Genomic DNA, 23,129 nt, shown 5'->3' on the forward strand with positions numbered 1-23,129 from the left:
GGTGGTAGAAAATGTGACAATTGAAAAGATTAAGTAATCCAACTTCTTATCTCCTCCCTTATATCTTGAAACAACTTCTAACACATTTTTAAAAACTCTTTTTGATGCAACTCATTTTACATTTCATGCATTACATAATTGCTCTTTCATGATCATTGCATTCACCATTGTTTTAAGATTCTCTTCATTATGTAGGAACTGCATTATAATTAATATAAATGATAATAATTACACTATTTTAATGAGTTAATTTGCTTGGTGAACTAAACTCAGTACAAAAGTAAAATTACACTTTATGCAGAATGTATTTCAGAATTTAATTAGAAATACCTTCATATTTCATTCCTTTAATGTTTCAGCTTGCAAATACTTATTTTACTCCTTCAAATATGTAGGGCTACATGACGTCACCGAAACTCATCTGTGTATACATCCTACGTTTTTCTTTAACCTTCACCAAATTTCAAATCGTCAATTTGGTTTATGTTCAAGAGCAGAGACATTTATCTTTATGGACATTTCAAAAGCTGAAGAGCTGCTTTTGATGATTATTTAAAAGAAGTGGAAGATGTTCCCTCAAGAGCCTCTTAGGATGAGTTTGTGAACAAGCATGAGGAATCAATGATTGCCTTTCTAAAGGAATCTGTTATGAATAGCTAATGGACAGATATGTCTCCTGAATAATAATCATACATCGTGAGCTGTGGTTTAAACTTGTTACACGACTGCCTACAAACTTGTGACTTCTTTCAACTCTACGTTTTTAATAAATTAATTGAGTTTGCAAACCGTATGGATCTAATTGAGAAAGATGTAGACTACCAGATCACTGTGTGTAAAAAAATCTATCTAGACTCGGGCTTATTACATGTAACCCCGTAATGACAGTAACCCAATTACTTTTGGGAAAAACTCCTTACGGCTTTACTCCCTGACCGCTTATCTTCTTGCTACATTAAAATAATTATTAACAATTAGATACAAATAAAAACCAAGAGGGGTCTACTTTTATGTAGTTTTGGACTCATCACAAATTAGTTTGTATGGGTAGGTACAACTGCTGTGTCATCCTAATTTTTGCAATTAACACAAATTAACTGTGGTCCAAACTGTGCACGCGTTATGCAGAAGAGCAGAGGATGAGCACTGGAAAGACATTCTTGCTTGTTCTTTAGGGTCTCAATTTGCTCTGCACTCGGTCTTGACTCTGACTTGTCTTGGACTTTATTTGGACGTTTTAAGGTTGGTTGGTTCTTCAACAAATACAATGAAACAAACAAATTGTACATGAAAGTTCTATTGACTTTCAGAATGCTTTTCACTATAAAAATATTTTAGCTTTTTGAATTTGGGGTAAATGAAAGATTATACAGGGGCCATATGCAGTGATCCCTTGACGTCAGATCTCACTTAAAGTTATATTTCAATGGCTATCAATAAAGCAACACTCGGGGAAAGCTGTGGATATAACTATGACCAACATTTGAAAAGTATAATTGTGAATTATTCTTTTTTTTTTTTTTTTAATATACAGAGGTATCAGCCTGATGAACACAGTCTACAAACTATATTTTGCTTAGTGAGAGGCTAATGTTTTATCTGGAGAGGAAACACCAAAATGACAATGTAAAAAATCCTCAAAATTATATTTATTAAGTGATTAGTTGCTTTTTTTTCTAATGACAGTAACACTTAAAGCTAACATATCTTCATTGTTAAACTATTTTGCTTTCCATGGGAGATTATTCCTCCTGGTCTCCTCTGGAAGGCAGCAAAGCTAAATGAGTGTAAATGACCACAAACCGAAGCAGGAGGAGAAGAAGAGGAAGCAGGAGAGAGTGAGGAAAGATACAAATGACGAAGCTGGAGAGGAACAAGGAAGACAGTCAACAATCTCATGTAATTAAAGTCACAAGTTGTCATGCGTACTTAGCATGATAGAAGGGAAGTGGTTGTATAAGAGTGCTGCTCTGTTGCTGCCTGTGTCACTGCACCCCGCGAAACGGCCCTTTTTCCAGCCTTCCGCGCATTAAACTTTCACTATAGCGTTAGAAAAGTCAACTCTACTTTCGTGACTTTGTTACCATGCATTTATCCTTGAAGAATCCGTATGGGAGTCTTTCCTAGTTCAATTGAGGAGACGTTATAATAACAGTGGACGCGGCAATAAATTGAACATGTATTAAAAGGAGTAGGAGAACACCATGGCAGACAGGAGGACTTTCAACGTTGTGATTCTGGGGTTGGGATTTCTGTTCATTTTTACAGCCTTCACCACCTGTGGGAATGTTGAAGTAAGTAAAACTTTATTACTGAGTTTCTACACATCTACACCTGCTTTTTTTATATTGTAAGTTGCATCTACTTTTCACAAAACACTGCAGCAAACCCTGTCCTTCCAATCTAAAACGCATACAAAACTTGAAGATAACTTAATTTAACAAAAGTATTGCAGCATACGGAAACAAATCTATTCTATTGTTGTTTGGATATTTTTTTTTACAAAGAGTTAAAATACAAACATCACATTTATGCATTTGTTTTTGGTGGTACATTTTTTTATTACAAGGGCATGTCTAATAATGCGCATTACTGTGCAAAAGCTGTTTGTCATGCGCAACTCGTGTTTCTAATTTCCATCAATGGTCAGTGAAATGATCAAACCGGATGGGTGACTTAATGACAAAATCATGACCTATTTTGTCCAATCTAACCCTGTGTTTTAATGTTTAATGTTTAATTTTAATGTTTTAATTTTATTTTAATTTGTTAGCAAACTGTAGTGAAAAGCCTGCAGAACAACACTTTCACTGGGAGTGGGTACCACAGGTAGGCACATTCTCTTTATCGACTAATCGATTAGTGTCATTAACGACGACAGATGTGTAAAACTGAGATTCACCACAAAAAATCATGGAAAAGCACTGCTTTAAGTCTTGTGTAACATAGATGTCTTTATACATGTATTGTACATTTAGCATGGAAACATCATTAAAACACATTTTCATAAACAAGCACATTGTAAATAATAACTATCTTTGCCTCCCCCGCAGTCTTGGAATCATCTATGGAGTCTTTTCGTTCGCCAATTTACTTGCACCAACAGTTGTTGCTGTAATTGGACCAAAATGTACTATGTTTCTGAGTGGCCTACTTTACAGGTAAACATTGTTATTGTAATTACATACAGGGTGTTGCAAAGATACTGAAACATGCTGCTCATTGCTGTTCTGCATGCTTTCTGTGCAGTGGGTACATTGCTGTGTTCATCATCCCTTCAACATGGTCCTTCTACCTGACCTCCGTGCTGATCGGCATAGGAGCAGCCAGTAAGTTCCCCTACCAGATAGGAAATGATGTTGAACATATGACTGTAACTTTTTTAATGTTTGCAGCAGCATTCAGTTTATAACTTAAAATGCTGATTAGTTAAAAGAAAATTATAGAAATTCCGTTAAGACAAAGAGATTTGTCTATTTTTAATTATTCCATAACTTACAATGCACAATTGAAACCTGGCTTATAATGTCAAGAAAGATCAATTAATATGGGTGTTAATATCTGTCTCTTTTACTCTAATATACCAGTGTGCCTGGATTTTTGTCTTTTGGATTTTAGTTATTCATTCCATTGATGATTATTGTTTGAATTCATCATTTTGTCTATAAAATGCCAGGAAATAGTGAAACATTTTCATTACTACTCCACAGAGCTGAGGTGAAATCCATAGACAAACATATAAGACAAAGAAATATATCAAAAATATAAGTCAAATTGTGTTAGCTTTATCTTTCAGGTTATTTGAACGCTGAAATCGCCTTGAACGTTTTTTTTTAAGAATTCAGGTTTACCATTTTTTTGGTCTGGGCACATAGGATCAGATCCCATGTAAAAATATGTAAACATCAATAGTACAACTTTGTTCCTGTTGGTTTTCAGCCTATTCAATCTTATTTTCTGTGTTTCAATAGTGTTTGATCATGCATACAGGGATTATCAGGCCTGGGACGGGTAGACGCGCATAAACAGTCTTTCCCAAATTAGAACCTTAAATGGGTTAGGAGCTGTTTTTGTAAATATTATGCAGCACTTGGAGCTTGCTCGCAGATATTAATGAAAATACAGAGAACGCAGCCCTCTGCTGAGCATTTACTGGAAAAATGATGAAAAATTATTCAGGGCTGTTTCTAATGCAGCCTCCAATCATTGCAGTGCGATGAATTTGTATCATGATTCATGTCCCAGGGCTACTGTGAGGCATTACTTACCAACACAGAAAGATCATTTGTCACATCGGGTGGGCAATTAACTGACTGGTTACATTTTTCCCTCTCATGACCTCTCTCACTCTCTTTCCTAAAGTGCTGTGGACGGCTCAAGGACACTTCCTGGTGGAGAACTCCGAGGCCTCCACCATCAACAGGAACACAGGAGTGTTTTGGGCTCTCCTACAGTGCAGGTACGCAGATACTGACACAGATACACTCCAGTCTTTCACTCTATCCACTGGTACACACGATATCTTTTCAAGGGGCCCTGTTATGCTCGTTTTCATGTTCATATGTGTATGTTGTGCCTCTACTGTGACATGTTTTCATTCTTTAATGTTCAAAAAGGTCTTTCTTTTGTGTTAATTGGTTAGCTGGCCTGCTCTGTTGTGATTCCTCAACCTCAGACGTCCCGCCCCTTAGCCTATCACGTACATTGAGTAAGAGCGGTAGCCAATAGAAGCGCGAGTGTTACATAGTGATGTCACTAGGTTAAAGAAGTAAACAAAGGACTACAATGGAAGCGTTTTAGGCAGGGGGGAAGTGTGTCGAAGAGAAACTTGGGGATTTTAGCCTTTGGAGACCATTTACATGCACTAAAAGCTACAACACACTACAGTGAAGGGAAAAACCCCAAAAGGATAATAGAGCCCCTTTAATATTTAGATAACACTATGTGAATCTCTTAAAAACATTTGACCACATCCTTTAGGGAAATAAATATTCATTTTTGTATTTGTGAATCTAAAAATCCTCCTGCTTATTTGCTTCCTAAACCAACCCACAGTAGCAAATACAATAGCTAGCATTGTTATTTCTTCCATCATCATCATAACACCTTGATTTCCCCCCCATCTTTCTTTAATGCAACTATTCCATTTGATCAAAGACAGAGTTACACTGCAGCAGCCAAAATACTGTCAGGCCTGTATTTGTAGCCCAACAGGTTATTACTGTATGCCCAATTTTTAAATACATATACACAAAAAGAATCATGCTAAAAATTGGCTGATCTGTCAGTGAGTCATTTGTTTTCTGCAAAATGTAAAAACACCCAAAGCTCTTTCAACAGTGTTGGCCTGTTCATCTCTTGTATTCAGCCCACTGCTCTTGTACACTGGCTTGACCAGCTAACATGTATTTGTTTAAATATGCAAATTGAATTAGTCTAATGATGACACTGGCTGTCACCTGCTCCAAAGCTCACAGGAGGGCCCTGCTAATCTGGCTCTGCAGTGATGACCTCTGCCACAGTAAACTCATGAATCACTTTCTCTTGTAGAATGCACTTACTGTTATGTTATAATGAAACACTCCTGTTATAGCTTGCAGAGGCTTTGGGAAACACTAATTGCTCATCTCCATATTTTTTGTTAAAGTGTTATGTAATTAAAAAATGCTGTAAAAAAAAACAAAAACTGCAGAAGCATACTAGAAAAACGGAAACTGAAAAAGAGTTTCAGTTCTCCTTGTTGGCTTTTCTGTCTGTCAAGCATGCTTTCTCAAATAACAATTCAGAATATACGATATAAGCCTGTGTATCTTTTAATTAAACTGATTGTCTTAATGCAAATACTTTAATTAAAGGTCAACACGTACTCTTACACTAGAGGGTTTGATTCACAACAAATTGCACAGGGCATTACTTTCCAAATGTTTTTTTGTTGTGTAATTCTTTAGCTGTAGTCATTGTAGCAGCTGGATCTTCCAACATATCACATGATCTTCAGCCCTAAAGGGGCCCTGTTATGCATTTTGGGGTTTCACTTTTCTGAAGTGCGTAATATAGTTTTTGGTGAATGTAAATGGTCTGCAAAGGCTGAAATCCGAAAGTTCATGCCAGAGGGAGTTTCTCTCCCACTCTCCCCCCCCTGCCTGAAACACCTCCATTGGACTCATTTGTTTACTCCATAACATAATGATATCATATGTAACACTCACGCTTCTATTGGCTAACACATCGTACATAGGCTAAGGGGCTGGACATCTCTAAGCTGTTGACCAATCACAACAGAGCCGGCCAGCTAACCAATCAGAGCAGACTGGGCTCTGGTTTCAGACTGAGGGTGAAAAATAAAGAGCTTTTTGAACATCAAAGCATGGAGACATGTCAGAGTAGACGCACTAAATACAAATATGAACCTGAAAATGAGTGTATTAGGGCCCCTTTAAAGTGCTCGAGATAAAATCAAAATCTATAATTCCATGTTGCGGAGCAAATTCTGTCTGCTGATAATGATCATGTATTACAGTTGAAAGCTTCAGAACAGCTAAAGATTGACCTTGAGGTGGAGTTGTTTGTCGATTTACCCAAATAGTTTGACATGTTTTCCCGGGAGATGCAATAGCTGCCCTCTGCTCATAGTACTAGGATGGGTTAAATGCAGAGGTCAAATGTCACTGTGTGTGCTGTGTGCATGTACTGTATGTGTGGCCATTAAATAGGGTTTCATCCCTCAACCTCCAAAGATGCATCAAAAGGCAGAATTACAACTTTTTGTGCTACTTCTTCGACGTCTGTTATTTACTCATGTACATATTTGATCTTATTTACAGCATGCTGTTTGGCAATCTCTACATTTATTTTGACTGGAATGGGAAAACAGAGATATCAGGTAGGTTAGAACTTGAGTAAGTCCTGTCTGTGACTATAATAGTAATATCTAGCATGGTGATGGAAGCAAATACCAAGAGGGTTATATATGGGTGTTTGTTATGTTTGTAAATATGCTCAGAGCTTAATGTTGTTAATATATCTTGTGTGTTTTAATTAAGCGCTTTGTTTTAATCTTCCTCTCCCAGACAGCAGCAGGAAAAACATCTTCGTGTCCCTGCTGGTCACCTCGGTGCTCGGCACACTCAGCTTCCTGGTGCTGAGGAAGAGCCATCACGCAGAGGAGCTGCTCTCTGAAGAGGAAGGCCAGTCGCTGCTCTCACCTCGCACTATGTAAATGAATATCCTTTAGATAATAACACCTTTTTCTCTCTGGTCCAAATCACTCAGAATATTTAAAAATGTCAGTACCACTCGTGCAAAAGGACAAAAGGGTACAAACCTCAAGTGATCAATAATAGTCCACTGTGTTTTATACAACATGTAAAAATGACAAAGAAGTGAATTCACCTTTCGTTCAGTTGACCATGTTTAACTATAATTATACCACCTTAAAATGATATTTTTAAATAACCGGCGTTGAATTTTGCAAGTGTTTTCTACATGACTTTCAAATGCAGTTCTGCAGGAGTTTTAAATCACCTTTGTCCTTCACAGAAATGGCAGAGCGGTTTCCTGCACATCATTGCAATTTTGACAGAGCAAAGCCTAATCATCGCACTTTATACGAGTGGGGTGCAATCAGGCAGATGTGGGGCAGCAGGGACGGATACTTCCTGTTTGAGAGAGTACAGATTCTCCAGGCACAGCCCTCAAGAATATTTAAATATTTATGGCTTGAAAGTTCGACTCAAAATATGGGATGAAATAATAAGTGAAATGTGTAGCTGGAGACTTAAAGTCATGTGGAAGTTAATGGCCAAAAGAAGCCCAAATGCAAAGGTTTGTGTAGGACAATTTAGAAAATTTGCAAAATTTGACACCAAGTAGTTTGCGCTTATTTGTAAAATAAAACGTGTCCTATAAGCATGCTTGTGTCTGCCTTATAAGCAGTTTGCGCTCAGAAACAGTTATCATTAGATATCATTTCTGGATGCAGGTATTTCATTATTAGCAGAGTGTGAGTGTGTGTGCCTCATTTCTTTTAGCACTCATTTGGACTTTACAGGATTATTTTAGATCATTATGCAATTAAAGTGTGTTTCATTTAATTAAATGTTTTAATTTAGGATTCTTTTTGGATTAAATTCAGCTTTGTCAAAGTTAAAATGTTTTTTTTGTTTTTTAGATATAAGCAAAGAGCCAATTCTGCCGTGGAGGATGCCAAATTGGAATTCAGTAGGTTATATTATTTATATAAACTAGCGTTTATTTGGATACAGAATCAACTAAATGTAGTAAAAGTCCCAAATATTCCTAATGCTCATTCCATATGTATTGTGTTGGATTAGTGATCAATTGTAGTGTAAACCTTATTTTTCCACTTGAGGAAAAGGGGCCCTATTATGCAAATGTTCACGTTTATATTTGTATTTTGTGCCTCTACTATGAAATGTTTACATGCTTTCATTTATAAAAAGTGCTTTATTTTTCTCATACTGTCTGTATGTGGGAGAGAAAGTCCCTCTGGAGGGATCTTTGGGATTTGAGCCTTTGCAGACCATTTACATGCACACAAACCTATAGAACACACTACAGGAAAAGGGAAACCCAACAAAGCATAATAGGGCCTCTTTAAGTCTTCATCACGTGGGAACCTAGAATGTCCATAAAGAATATTGCTGATATATTGTATTTCAACATAGTATGTCATGGCTAAACATGCAAAGGAAGAGATGGAAGAGGAAATTATTCCATATATTCCAACATTTCACAGAAAAAGGCCCTCAATAGCTAACAGAAATACTTGTTATTTTCCGTCTCTCACCCACTGCCTCTTACACACTTCACCACTCAGTTCTGAAACTAGCAGGCACTTTGGTTTTCCTTTCAAGTGAAAACTTATTTCGTCAAGGATAAAAATCTTCTAGCATTACAAGAGCGTACACACAAACTGCCTCGTTTCAGATTATATCTCTGTTTGTCAACTTTAAACTGCGCAGCACTTGCTCCCGCCTTCAGTGCAGCCTCAAGTTGTTTGGATGATCAGATTGCTCTTTGTCCTGCCTGTATCTTGTGTGCGTGTAGACTTGTGAACATCTGCCTCACAGATATCAGGCTTATCCAAGATGCACACTGATTCATGTCAAGCGAGGGCATCTATATATAAATAAAAACAAACCCAGTGGGATTTCTTCCTTTTAAACAATCTGGATTTACCTAACAGCCGGTGAAATTCTCCCTTGGGTGTTTTTCAACTTGCATTAAGATGCAATTGAGACGGAGTATTTCCTTTTATCTGTGTTAAACGCACATTCTTAGAGGGTAATGGCGCCTTACCGTCTGCGTTTCCGCTCAATCCACGTATAAAAAAGGTATATCATATGTTATTAGCAATTCAAATCAGTGTATTGTCTCTCCCTGCTCAGGAACCATGCTGCAACTTCTGAAGACTAAAACTATTCTGCTCCTGAGTCCCTGCATGGCATACAGCGGTAAGCTTCATGATAAATGCGATAAGTATTAGCATTAAGTATCAAACCTCCAGTGAAGGCTCGCGGCTACAGCGTGTGTTTGTTCTTCTGCAGGCCTGGAGCTATCATTCTACAGCGGGGTGTATGGGACGTGTATCGGAGCGACTGCACAATTTGGGGCATCCGCAAAAGGCTTGATTGGGATCTCTGGGATTGTGGTAGGCATTGGAGAAATTGTGGGTAAGTTAACATTACCGCAGCTCTTTCAGTGATTAATAAAAGTCACTCACAGTGTCTTGAGTTCATTAATGTGTTCCCTCTCGTCAGGTGGAGGCTTGTTTGGATTGTTGTGTAAGAACAATCGCTTCAGACGGACCTCTGTGGTGTTTCTGGGAATGCTCGTCCATTTTGTTGCTTTCTATTTCATCTTCCTCAACATCCCAGATGACGCCCCTGTCGTCTTTTATACCAGCTCTCAAAGTAAACCATATTTAGCTCCAAGGTAAGTGACTCCCCCAACAGTTTTGGATTGTTTGAAGTGGGGTTTTATGAGGTACTTATCCATAGTCAGTTTATTACCTAGAGTAGAACATCGGAAAAAAGCACAAACAAGTATTAACAAGGAAGCAAAGCAATGTGCTGCTGTGGAAGGGGAGAAGAAGTAAAATGTGTTTTAGCCAACTAAGAGACAACCATTTCAGTTTACTCAATGCTATATTTAATATATTTTCACTGCTTTACCTTAAAGTCATGCAGCCCTTTCTGACAGAAAACTTAAGCAGTTATCAAAACTACCAGACTCTTTTGACCTCCGTAATTTGACCTCACAATACACAGAAGTTGCTGATCTAAGATTGCCATTGACATAACTACACTGTAGCTATATACACATGACAATACAAGCCTTGAATCTTGAATCTAGCAAGGCTTCAATAAGTCAGTTCCTCTGTTTTATTATGCAACTTTTACATTTAAACTAACCAAGGTCACCTAGCTGGTGCTCTTTTATTTGATTAGCTACCATTTACTGTAGCTAATACACTGTTAATACATAGCCTTTTCAAGCTCTCTTCAAACAATCCCTAACCAACCCTTTAACAAGAAGAATGAACGCCAGGAAGGCCAGTTACAATCCTCTTCAGCAATCTTTAATAATAACTATATTTCTCTCTCAGCGTGTCCATCGCCCTGCTGTGCAGCTTCCTGCTCGGACTCGGGGACAGTTGTTTCAACACGCAGCTCTACAGCATATTAGGATGTGTTTATGCTGAGCAGAGCGCGCCTGCTTTTGCCATCTTCAAATTCATCCAGGTAATCCCGAGTCGCCAATTCCCAGGATTTGTTAGCAGAGCTGAGCAAAGCTAGGTTAAAGTGTTGTTTTGTCAAGTATGAAATACATTCACCTGGAGTCCCATTAAAAAAGGGAAAGAACAAGACATTTCACACACCTCCTAATCCTCTCTTTGTCTTTGCTGCGAAATTGGTCTCTAACAAGAAATACACCATAGGAATTGAATGTGAAATTAACTCCAATTAAAATGCAGTTGTGTACTCTTAGTGCATACATATCTGCTCTGTGAACCGCCATTTTCTAAAAAACACAGATCCCAAAAGGGGGGGAATTAAAATGGTAATTTCTTGCTTTTATGATGGCCCACCGTAGTTTTGCATTTATTTGACTAATGATAAAATACCTTGTTTTGATACAGCCAATCAGATCTTGAATAAAGTAGTGTGTTTTTATTTTAATACTTTGGTAAAAGAAACTAATACATACACATTAAATCAACACATTGACATTATTTTTGACTTGAAAGTGATTTGCACTAAATATTTTATAAATATAAAAACAGCAGGAAATTAGATATGATTACAAATACTGATGGCATTGGCAAAAGGTCTACTTTATCTATTAGTTAATTTGATTGCATTTAAAGAGGCCCTATTGTGCTTTTTGGGGTTTTCCCTTTCCTCTAGTGTGTTATGTAGGGTTTTGTGCATGTAAATAGTCTGCAAAGGCGAAAATCACATAGTTCCCTTCAGAGGGAGTTTCTCTCCTGCCTGAAACACTTTCATTAGACTCCTTTGTTTACTTCAGTACCAATAATAATGACATCACTACGTAACACTCGCTCTTCTATTGGATAGCGATGATATGCAAAGGGAGGGACATCTCGAAGTGGTTGACCAATCACAACAGAGCCGGCCAGCTAACCAATCAGAGCCGACTGGGTTTCAGACAGAGGGTGAACCTGAAATGAGCATAATAGGGCCCCTTTAACAATGCATGTTCAGTTATATAACTGGTACAATGAACTATGGATTTTGTCGGCTGAACTGAAGCATCCTATATCTTTTATCCTCTCTCAGTCTGTTTTTGCAGCCGTGGCGTTCTTCTACAGCGGGTACATCCTGCTGAAGTGGCAGCTCCTGCTGATGGTCATCCTGGGCTTCACCGGGACGCTCTGCTTCTTCGTGGTGGAGCGGGTGCAGAACCTGTCTGTAGACCTGCCGGAATATTAGACAGAAGACATTTCTGCATCAGCAATGATTTTTTAATATGTGTTAGTGGGAAGAACTACAGCCATCAGAGGAACAATCCATCATGTTTTATTCCATCAGGAGTCATTTGATAATTTTTTATTACTATGCACTATATGTCATAAACCTTGGGATAACATTAAAGTAGTTTGAGTTGTTGCAACGTGTGATACTGAGTTGCCTTTAGAACATTTGAATCATGGACCTTTGCTCTCTGTTCTATAAATCCCAACACTAAACAATCTCATCGTTAATGATTACCTTATTTTCCTCCTGCACTGTTGATCTTATTGTATCATTACAAACATGACCACTTACCTTTTTTTGTACTTAGTTAGAGTTGCTTCCAGCTCAGGTTTGTAATTGAAGTCAGTGTTATATGGTTAAAACATATTTTTTAATTTGACTTTTACTTTAAAAGCTGTTCATAGTTTGTCACAATGAAAATGGAAGAGAGAAAGTCATGTAAAACTGTTCCTGTCATGTTTAAGATAAATGTAAACTAATTAATGCCTGACAATCCTTGTTCTTAACTTTCTGTTTGTACATTTTGCATTTTTTCAATGTTTTCTCCCTATCTTGATAAATAAAGTTGTATTCATTTTTGGAGATTTCATCCAAAATGAAAAGGAACAACTGTGTTATGTAATATTTTTCTTATACAAACTGTAATAACTCAGATGGTGTCTAGGCCACCAAAAACAACAAAAGATTCAATGCATAGACACACATTATTTTAGAGGAATATTCACTCATAATTATTGATTACATTGTTTATAACCCATAAATCAGCCTGTGTTTCAGATCTACATTTATAGGGATGTTTTACTCACCACAACATAACCATTGTACATCCAGTTCATTCTCCCACAAAACAAGATACATCTATCGCTCTTTTTATCCTGATTTGCCAGATTTATTTGAAAATCCATGAGCCCATTAATCAAAAGAGCGGGGGCAGAGGGTGTCGGTGGAAGCGAAAGGGTTAAGACCCCGAGATCCCAAATTACTTCACTGGTAATTGAGTATTGATTACATTTTAATGGGAGTAAGCTGTTTTGTGTGATCCTAACTCAATTGTGCCACGTACTTGACGACAACAAAGCACTGAAGGGCTAAATGAAGTTTACAGCATTTACTTACAGAATTAAACTCTGCAGGGTTCATATTATTGGTTTAGCCTCGTAAGGAAAGTAAATACGTTAGGATAAGTCTATTACCTGAACCCAGGCAATGTTTAATGCACCAGCTCTTAGATATTACCCTCGCAATGGAGGTTTTTCAGGTTGCGTTGTTTGTTAGCTGGATTACGGAAACGCTTCTGACCGGATTTTTATAAAACATGGTGGACGGGTGTAGCATGGGGTAAGGGAGAAGCCATTACATGTTAACTGTTAAACCCCGACCAGTTCATTTACTTTTTTCAATTTTGAGGTACTTGAACTGAGAGTTGACACTTCCTGCTAATACTTTTACTCCCCTACATCTCAAGAGGGAAATATTATACTTTAACTTACAATAAAAAATATGTATCATCATTTTTAATAGGTTAGATTAAACTAAGACCGATAACATAAAACTTTATTGATCCTTTGGTGAAATTCACAAGCTCCCCAGCAGTATAGATAGTAAAAAAAAGCTGCACCTTTACCAGAATCAACTTTGACGTGATGAACACATTGGTGCAATCACAGTTATCATAAATATAAATAAATAAATATACTGTTCTGAAATGGAACTTGAGTACATTTTGATGCTAATGTTTTCATACATTTACTTAAAGGTCCCATGTCATGGCCATTTCTACTGATCATAATTCCATTGTTGAGGTATACTAAAATAGATTTATATTGTGCAATGTAACGGCTCCACGGATTGATCCATTTAGACCATTGGGTCCTTGGGTATGGGCACGTCACTATACCCAGGAAGAAAAAGGGAAATCTCCAACGAGGCGTTCTGGGGCAGCATAGACAGGTCTTTTCTGTGTTAGAGTTTTACTCGCTACAGGGTGTACTTTGAGGGTTTGTGACTTTGCAGACCGTTTATATGCAGAAAAACCTTCATAACACACAAGGGGACGGGTAACCGGAAAAGCATGACATGGGACCTTTAAGGATTGCATTCAATGTGTATTTATTCAATTTGGTTTAAGTAATTGTCCTTCAGTAAAAGGTCTAAATACTTCATCCACCTCTGGTTACTATTCATAATTTAAATGCATGAATGAGCCCATATTTACAAGCACTTCGAGAAAACAGTGATTCCAAATTTCAGTCACCCGTCAAAGAGAGACAATTTAAACTCATTTTATTTTACATTTGCAGCAAATTATGCATGTTTGATTTAGCCACATTATCGTTTTAGACTGCACTCGTTGAAAAAAAAAAAAATTGTATTTAAATCTATTTATTTGGGCTGAAAAATCCTACGAAACTCTTCACCTTCTCCTCAGATGTTTGTCTGCCGTGTGCAGACTGTGAATTGGGTTGAAAGGCAGATAAATGTGTAAATCAGTGCTGATCTACTTAATGTTGTCACTTCTGTCATACTGCTTGACTCTAATTAGAGGGTTTGATTGAAACAAACCGACGGCATAATGACGGGTTTGTCAGAGGTCTGAAAAGTGAAACGAAGTGTTGCCGTCTTTGTAGTCAGGTGTTGCGTTTGTGAGACAGGAGTTGTACTGTCAGGCTGCTGTTTTAATTTCAAAGCCTGTCTTTTCCCAGGGGATTAATTCATTTCATTTATTAATTTAATCTGCGACCTGCCTAATTGCCTCTGGCTGTCAGTTAACCACAGAGCCATGTTTATCACCATCTTTGTACCTGTAGCTCGCTCGGTTAGTACATTTGAAGACTTGCCTAATTTCCATGAATTATGGAAATCATACATCTGAGAATAGTTGTAGGAATAAGGTTGAGAACACAATTAAATATGCCAATTTGAAAAGAGAAACATACCCTATCAAAGGAGATGACTAACACTGCTCTGTAATTGCAGGTTGAAATGAGCACAAACAGTTTTAACTGCTCATTTGTTTTTTCTTCCAGCTTTCCACACAATGGATGTTTTTGCAATCATCAGCGGCACAATTCAACTAATCACTCAGCGGTGTGTGTTTATTGTTCGTGGATCAAAGGTTTGTGTGATCAGTGCCGGTCCTAAGATTTATCAGAATTAGCCTTGCATTAGTTAAAAACTCCCAAATTGGTTTGCCTCCACAGAAACAGAAAACAACTGAATTGTACAAAAAGTATATTTTTTATTAAAGATTTGTGCAGTCATGACCACCAGAAGCTGACAGAGAAGCTGAGCTCTAAGGAGCGGACGTAGTGCCAGTGCTGGACGGGGATGAACAGCACGTCTCCGGGCTGTAACACACATTCCAGATAAGGAGCCTTGGCAAACTCCGGGAAGCGCTCTGGGTCCGGGTTCTCCACATCCACCTGCATGGGAGGAAATGCTGCATATATTAACTGGCTCCAACATGTATTTCTTATCTATATATGGACTGTCAATCCCACCTGACTGGTGTTGTGGAGGAGCTGTGATTGATGAGGGTACAGCTTGTTCGTGTCCTCCGGGGAATAGAGGCGAATGTATTTGCTTCCCACCACCTGATAGCGGGGAAACCCATGGTTTAAACAAAGCGCGGTCACGTGACATATCTTTAACTGGATTCATACCCGCCCTGAAAGTCCTAAGGCGGCGGAGAAAATACATTCTTTATTTTGTCCCTTTATGTTTGAAAAAGAACAAAACAAAGAATTGATTCTCTCCGCCGCCTGCCTTTCGGGGAGTGTAGAGAAATTCTTCTTTGTTTTTTTACATCTGTGGTTTTGACTGTTCTACAGTATTGCAATACTACAAGTGTTTGTCTACCGCTTTAAAATCAAAAAAGCTCCACAAGTTGAATAAATGCTCAAAGATTGTAGGTCAACCCTGTGAGAAACTCATGAATCAGCCTACCATAACATCATAGTGAGGCTTTCCAACAACATGCTCTCTGACCACAACCATGTCCTGAACAGCGAATATTCATTTTTACCATCAAATCACAAATAGAGGGTCCCAAGATTTAATAAAGTTAGACTGAAGCAATCCTTTGTGCACCATTCAATCCTCAAATTCGGAGTTCAATCCAAGTTTAAATGTATGATAGAGGGTCTTGAGCGTGTTTCTCTTCAGTGATCGTGATGTTATGTTACATGTTGTTTTCCTTGTATCGTGTGTCTTAATATTTCTCCTGTTGGAGCTGCTGTAACATTTCAGACTTGAAAATGAATAATTATCACATCGTATAAAACATTGTGTGTTGGTCACCTGAGCCAGGAAGTTCTGCTGAGGGTCTTGGTGCAGAGGGGACACGGTCCCCCCGGGGCCGAACCAGGCGTTTACAGTGATGTCCTCCTCGTCTCCTTCACCAAGGCAGCAGTAATCAGGAGGACGGATGTCTGCCTTCAGCTCTGGAATCTAATGCAACATTAAAAAACAGAATCACATAGGGAGGGCTTTAATTCACACTGACAGAATTATACCATGTTGTTTTTAACCACAACATTTGCCAGTGTCTCATCAGAAATAGTTTTCTATTCCTCCCTGCTGGCGACAGCTGTGGCCGCAGGCGTTTTGTGTTTGGCTCGTCTGTCTACTTCCTGTGAACCTTATATCTCAGAAACACGAACGCCTAGAGGGAATTTCTTCAACATTTGTCACAAACTGTCAACATTTCAATAAACGTATTAGATTGTGTCGGACCAAGCTCGCTGTGACCCGTCAAAACTAAATAATTCACACTAATTAGGACAATTTCACACATATTGCATAATAATAGAAATGATTCTATGTTAAATATATATTTATTTTTATTATATACATTATTTAAAATTAAATTAACACATTTAAAATGTTATTTTATAATATTTCTTATTGTGAGATATTGAAGTATATTGTACTTTTTTGAAATATAATTTATCATTTCCTTTTCTTATATTTTGTTATGCTTCCGTACATTTCTATTTGAAATGGGAGCAACTGTATCCTTAATTCATTCAATTCATTAATTCATGTTAATTATCCAAAGGAGAACATCGAATGTCTCCTTTTCCGATTATAATGCAACATTTTAAGTCAGTTCCTTGATACAAATAATAGACATATTATTAGCTGATTAACAAGTTATCACTTAATAATAGGGATTTCATGTAAAATAAATCATGAAACCTCACCAAATTCACAGCTATGAACTTGACATGATGCCCTCTCCGTAAAGGTCAATTCAGACCATTTATTGATAATTAGGACTAAAAGGTCAATAGTCTTTAAAGCAATGTGGTTTGAGGATGACAGTTAGAGAATTCAATTGTACATTGTGCCAGAAAATAAAAGCTGAATAATCAATAGGTAATCAAAATAAATAGATAATTATTTCCATAATCATGTAGTCAGGAGGAAAGAAAACATACCTGATCAAAAAGCTGGTGTTGAGCGAGATAACCTGATCCTTTCACTCCATCCTGAGCCATTTCAGAACAACAGAGCAAATCAAAAACAAGTTAGAAAATAGTTTTGATCGTGTTAACAATGCAGCACAAGTTAATGATGGACTTACTTTATTTATAATGTATCGATCGATAAATTCATTGACGGTGAGCAGAGTCTGGGACCACCCCTCGTCCGTGTACCTGGACCCCACCTCGACAGGAACCGTCCGACAGCCGGCCACTGACCTCAGGTATTCTATGCTTTGCGGAATGAAGAAAAACAAACATTACTGAAATAAAAATGGCATAATTCCTCAAGTCTGGTCATTCAGGGTTCTAGCACAGCTCAAATATATGTTGTGGGAGCACTTCAGGATGTCCTCCCCCCCCCGTCAGAGTGAGAGTCAGACGCCAGGCGCCGTATGTCAGGTGTCAGCGAGAGCAGTCAGCTGTCAGGAGGCGGCAGGGAGAGGGAGGACAGTGAGGGATCATCTTCAAACGCAGAGGCAGTTATATCGGCCTCCGCTGGCAGACATTAGAGTCAGGAATCGGGGGTGTTTTGACAACTACACCAACATAAATTCACTTTGTGTTATTTCCACATTTTAAGGCAATTAAGACGAAAACGTAACCGAAGTGTCTGCTAACAAACTGATGTGAATTGCTTGTAACACGCCAGAGCTGCTTCAGTGAGTCGTGCAGGTTTCTCCTCTGGATGAGTGCACTCAGCTGGCGTCACAAGTAAATCAGTCTGAGGAGGGCAGTAGTGTTTAACAATGCTGGAGGACTACTGATGTGTATGCTTACAGCAATACCGTGTGTTGTTTTCTAAATTTAAATTGACTATAAAAGCTTTTGGGTACGGTGGCCAACCCGTGCACATGCACTAATCATGCAATGCTATGTTAAAATAGGCCAATACTTTCATTTCAGGTAATTTTGGATTATTTTAACAATGTGAACACTTACAATTATGAAATACACAAACTCTGCGAGAGTGACAGTTGGCCAACTTTACGTCAACAAGCGCTCCAATCCCAGTTGTGTGCATCACTTTTCAGTGTCCCCGTTTCCGTTGTTATTTGTGCTTCTTGCAGCATTTTTTTATTTGTCATGTTCAGTTAATGCAGCTCTTTAAGTAAACGCTGCCTGTTTCGTCAAGTTGATGAATATGCTTCTTCATTTGCACGTCTTTTTAGCACATTTATGTTTTTTTTATTTACATCGTCCATTAGGAGAAACAGCAGGGGCGTTTCTCCTAACGGACGTGTTTTGAGCCCTTGTAGCGCGTTTGTCCCTGTGGGCCACCGTATATAGGACTATGATTTTTAAACTTATTTCCTGGAAGAGAGTTTGACTTAAAGGTCCCATGACATGCTTTTCCGGTTGTTACCCGTCCCCTTGTGTGTTATGTAGCTTTTTATGCATGTAAACGGTCTGCAACCGCTAGTGGAGCCTCGCAGATGGGGGTACTGCAGCCCCTCAGCACCCCCCCTTTCCCGCGTCCATTCGCATTGTCTCGTTGTCTCGCAGAGCCCACGCAGCAAGCAGGAAATGACACCAGTAACCCAGCTCCAGACCCCACGCAGCATTCTCATCTGTTTGTCATTACTGGTGTCATTTTCTGGTTGCTAACGCCATTGTGACACATAATCACTGATGTTCCGCTGTAACGGTGGTGGACTCATCAGAACAGAGTGGGCGAGCTGACCAATCAGAGCACACTGGGCTCACAGGAAGGGGGGGGGGGGCGGGGGCAGGAGCTCCAACAAGCCGTGTAGGACAGAGAGTGAATGCACATACTATACAGAGACGCTGTATGAGAAACCAATGTGAGTTTGGAACATTGAACAATGTAAATCTATTCTAGTAGAACTCAACAATGGAATTATGATCAGTAGAAATGTCCATGACATGTGAATACTGATAAAAAAAAATGTATAGCAGGGAAAACGACTGATGTAGTGATTGTATCTGGACAAAGAGAAATAGCCTGTTTTAATACAAATAGAACAACAGATTCAAAACAACAAACAACAAACCTCCAGGGGTGCTGGTTGAGGGCGGGCCAGTGCTCGATGGTCCCCTCTAAGATGAGCGGTTTGAGGGGGAGCAGGTAGTTTGTGTTGAAGCTCTCCAGTGAAGGACGCTTCACCCTGGGAATGGCCACCTCCTCTCTGATCACAGGAACATGCGGATACTCCATCTTTATTCTCTGTTGATGACGCCAACACAACAAGGGGGTTTGTCAAGTATTCAAATCGATTCTAAAAACGAGCGCTGTAAGAGGAAAATAACAAGAAAAACAATGTGTCTGTAAACAGGCTGGGATAGACGGAGAAAGTAAAATATAATCATATTTTGAGTTCTGAAATTGCAATGATGTTGTAGGATTTACTAATCGTGCTTTAACAACTAATGTACACATGAGATTTTGATTTATAATCATCAGTAATGTGGATCAAATGACTAAACAGATAAAGGCAGCTAATAGAACAACTCAGTTCTGAATCAAATAGATCACTTTATTGTACAAGTTAAATACTCTTATGCCATATTTAAATATCCTAAATCTAAAATGTCTGTCAAAAAATATCAATATAGTTTTTGCACATTATGCAGCCCTGTTCTGTTGACATATTTCTCTATAAAATAACTTTATTGATTATAAGATTAAGAGATGAGTCAATCTCCAGCCATTTTATGAACCATTAGAGCCGAAACCGGGATTGATGATGAGCAATATTAAAGGTTGTGGACTGTTGGTAGTGCATAGAAACCGATATGAAGTTCTCTCTACCGGTTTATGGAGACTGTCATGGCAATTTCGTACTTCTTTCTGGCATTAAGTTGATCAATTGATTGATCAAAAGGGTATTGAAGATCAAAAGACATTAACAAAGAGTTGTTATTTGCAGCCTTAAGCTCCACTACAGCCAGACATGGACTGTTTAGTTTTGAATGCATGAACTGAGTTCAATTTTCAGTTGGATTTTTTTTAAAGAAAGCAAACATGTTATTGAGAAAAATCCTCCAAACCCTACTCTTAGCTTTCCGTCTCAATCTTAAGGAATCTAAACAAAGGGATCTGACATGTGAGTGTTTGTTGCACTTTATCTTCAGTGACATTTGACAGAGTGCCTCAAGATGTAGGGCGACAAAGAAAATAAATACTTCTCTAAAACTTTAGAGAAGCTTATTTTGAAATGTCCTCCAAGGTTACCAATTGTTGTAAACATTGAATCAATCAATGTTTATTTATATAGCCCAATATCACAAATGTTACATTTGTCTCAGTGGACTTCAGTTTGTACATAGTATCAGTGTGACAATACGACACCCTCTGTCCTTAGACCCTCACATCGTACAAGGAAACACTTCCACTACTTTAGTGTGTGGCTAAATTGGTGACACTCAGTGGTCACTTAAATAGAACAAGTTGTGCACATCTTATTTTATGATAATGACTGATGATCTGCTACCTTTTATTCTTGTACATTTAATAGTAAATGTGCTTTAATTACTTAAAGCCTTAAGAATTCAAGAAAAACAAGTCTTTTTTTACCACTTTTGATGGTGCTAATGAGGTAAATTATTACTTATGATCAAATAAAAAGGGACAAAGGATCACCGACCTTTACCTGCGGGTGTTCACCATCTTCTCCTTTAGTAGACTTCCTGACTTCACCTTGCAGAATCCGCACAATAACCTGAAGTATATCCTCCATGATGGCCGCCCCCATGAGTAAACCCATGTCACAAGTCCTCAGAGCCTCCAGGACATCCTCTGCTGACGGATCTCCGCGGCACAGAGCGGCCACTTTGAAGAGGCAGCCGTACGAATAAACGCGCCTCCATTCTTTGTCCACATGGCGCCATGTTCCAGTATTGAGTTTCTCCCATGAAAAATCCAAAAGGACCTTGGCAGTGAGCATTCGGCTGGCGCTGGTGGTGTCGCTGTACAGCTGCCGCCTGGACCTTCTCAGCATCTCCACCACACTCGACTCCACTATGGCCCCAAACGGCAGTGGAAACTGTTCCTCATCTTTAGGCAAGACAGCAGAGATCTTTGTCCACAGCGTGTGCATTAATGAGACGTCTTTACTCATGCTGTGAGACAGACAGTGAAAGAAAGTTAGGAGGACAGCCCTTGTTCAGACTGAATCCCTAATGATGATGCACAGATACATTGACATGTGGACTGTTTGGTGAGTCAACAATTCTGAAGCAAAGGTTGTATTTGAATTATTGTCCTGTGCTAAGATGTCATGGGTCAACCACACTTAGCTAAAAACTGTCCACCATGTTTAAACAAAAACAGGACACTTGCTTGTGTATACTATACACCTCATATTCAAGTTGGAGATCACAAAATACAGCTGAGGGCCTCCAGAGCCAACATTGCAATGTGTACACAGTCAGTGTTGACCCTCTGTCACATGGTATCTGTGACATGGTATCCATCTCTGCCTCAAACTGTTGTTTTGGATGATCATTTGAAACTGGAGATGACGCCAAAGTACGAAGCATCCTGATTCCTTTGAGTCAAAAGCGCACCCTTGTGAACAGAACACAACTAATGTAATTTGCCACATGCATGAGGTGTGTCAGGAGAGGTTTGACCGTGCAGTTCCCTCTACCAGGACACATATCATTCTGGTTTCTCAGAAACATTTGTATGGAACCTCTGACTTTACACACATTTGAGCAAAAACAACAAAACAGGCAGAAATAAACTCTTTTTAGATACGATGTTTGGGGGAATTATGGCCCTACTCTACTGTCATACATTAGGCTATTATGGAGTCATTAAGGAGGATGGGCAGAGTAAAGCTTCACCGAACGTGCACCTCAAATTACTAGTGGGAGGAGGATAATGATTGTATCGAAAAAGCCTCAGAAATTGGTCTCTAGTGTTATTTTTAGAAACCGAGTATCCTCTTTATGCTCATGTTAACTCCGAAATGTAACCCAAAACAAGAAAGAGTCCCAATGAAGTAGGCCTACCTGATGTCAGCTTTATTGCTGCAAGGCTGCACCATTAGTGCAATTTTAATTTAAAGATATATTTAAACCCTCAAATGCAAGTTAAATGTGAGAGCTGGACATACAAGGATGTGGTTTAATATACTCAGTTGTTATTGGAGTGCTAAGACAGTACACACATTCAATTAAATCCACAAAATGTAAGCATAACAAACAATGATTTTCAATCTTTGTAACGATATATTAATAGATTCCTACTCAAAAGTAGTCGGAGTTGATGACAACCAAAGCTCTAGTGTATAAGATAATATTAATATCAATCTGAATATGGCATTTAGAGAAAGCTGCACTAAAAATTAAGTCGGTTAACGTTGAATAAAGTAACACGTGTAAACCAACGTTATATTCAATTCATTTTAAACAGTGCTGGCTGTAGCCGAATTCAACACTTTAAATTGTATATTTACCTGTTTTCACAACATTTATACCGTTTATCCAATTTATTATATCTTTTAAATAATAGTCCGCTTCAACGCTGCTGCTGGAGTGGGACGACAAAAACACACCGGAAGGAAACTCGGACAGCGGGGAATATTGGTTCCGCGTTATGTTCAAGTGCTTAAAACTGATTAAAAGGTTTCTGAAAATGTTACAAATACTC

General features: G+C 38.5%; 2 protein-coding genes across 4 annotated transcripts; one reads left to right on the forward strand and one right to left on the reverse strand.

Moving 5' to 3' along the window:
- Positions 1 to 1,809: 1,809 nt before the first annotated feature.
- LOC117548818 (UNC93-like protein MFSD11) lies at positions 1,810 to 12,629 on the forward strand. 2 transcript variants are annotated; one of them, XM_034220305.1, is made up of 13 exons: positions 1,810 to 2,294; positions 2,774 to 2,829; positions 3,054 to 3,161; positions 3,250 to 3,329; positions 4,363 to 4,459; positions 6,825 to 6,883; positions 7,071 to 7,215; positions 8,171 to 8,220; positions 9,411 to 9,476; positions 9,570 to 9,695; positions 9,783 to 9,957; positions 10,631 to 10,766; positions 11,826 to 12,629. In XM_034220305.1, exons 1-13 carry the CDS (start codon positions 2,205 to 2,207, stop codon positions 11,976 to 11,978), a joined length of 1,341 nt encoding a protein of 446 aa, XP_034076196.1. In that variant the 5' UTR covers positions 1,810 to 2,204; the 3' UTR covers positions 11,979 to 12,629. The 2 variants fall into 2 exon arrangements, with proteins under 2 accessions (XP_034076196.1, XP_034076197.1); XM_034220306.1 differs by lacking the exon at positions 2,774 to 2,829.
- Positions 12,630 to 15,237: 2,608 nt separating this feature from the next.
- On the reverse strand, positions 15,238 to 23,032 carry kdm8 (lysine (K)-specific demethylase 8). 2 transcript variants are annotated; one of them, XM_034219506.1, is made up of 8 exons: positions 22,936 to 23,032; positions 21,124 to 21,592; positions 19,525 to 19,697; positions 17,611 to 17,743; positions 17,465 to 17,515; positions 16,323 to 16,472; positions 15,524 to 15,616; positions 15,238 to 15,445 (listed from the first exon to the last, which is right to left on the reverse strand). In XM_034219506.1, the coding sequence occupies exons 2-8, from the start codon at positions 21,589 to 21,591 to the stop codon at positions 15,281 to 15,283; spliced, it is 1,233 nt and encodes a 410-aa protein (XP_034075397.1). In that variant the 5' UTR covers position 21,592; positions 22,936 to 23,032; the 3' UTR covers positions 15,238 to 15,280. The 2 variants fall into 2 exon arrangements, with proteins under 2 accessions (XP_034075397.1, XP_034075396.1); XM_034219505.1 differs by having other exon boundaries at positions 21,118 to 21,592.
- Positions 23,033 to 23,129: the final 97 nt, after the last annotated feature.

The sequence above is a fragment of the Gymnodraco acuticeps genome, unplaced genomic scaffold (assembly GCF_902827175.1).
Source record: "Gymnodraco acuticeps unplaced genomic scaffold, fGymAcu1.1, whole genome shotgun sequence".
NCBI classification, from domain to species: domain Eukaryota; kingdom Metazoa; phylum Chordata; class Actinopteri; order Perciformes; family Bathydraconidae; genus Gymnodraco; species Gymnodraco acuticeps.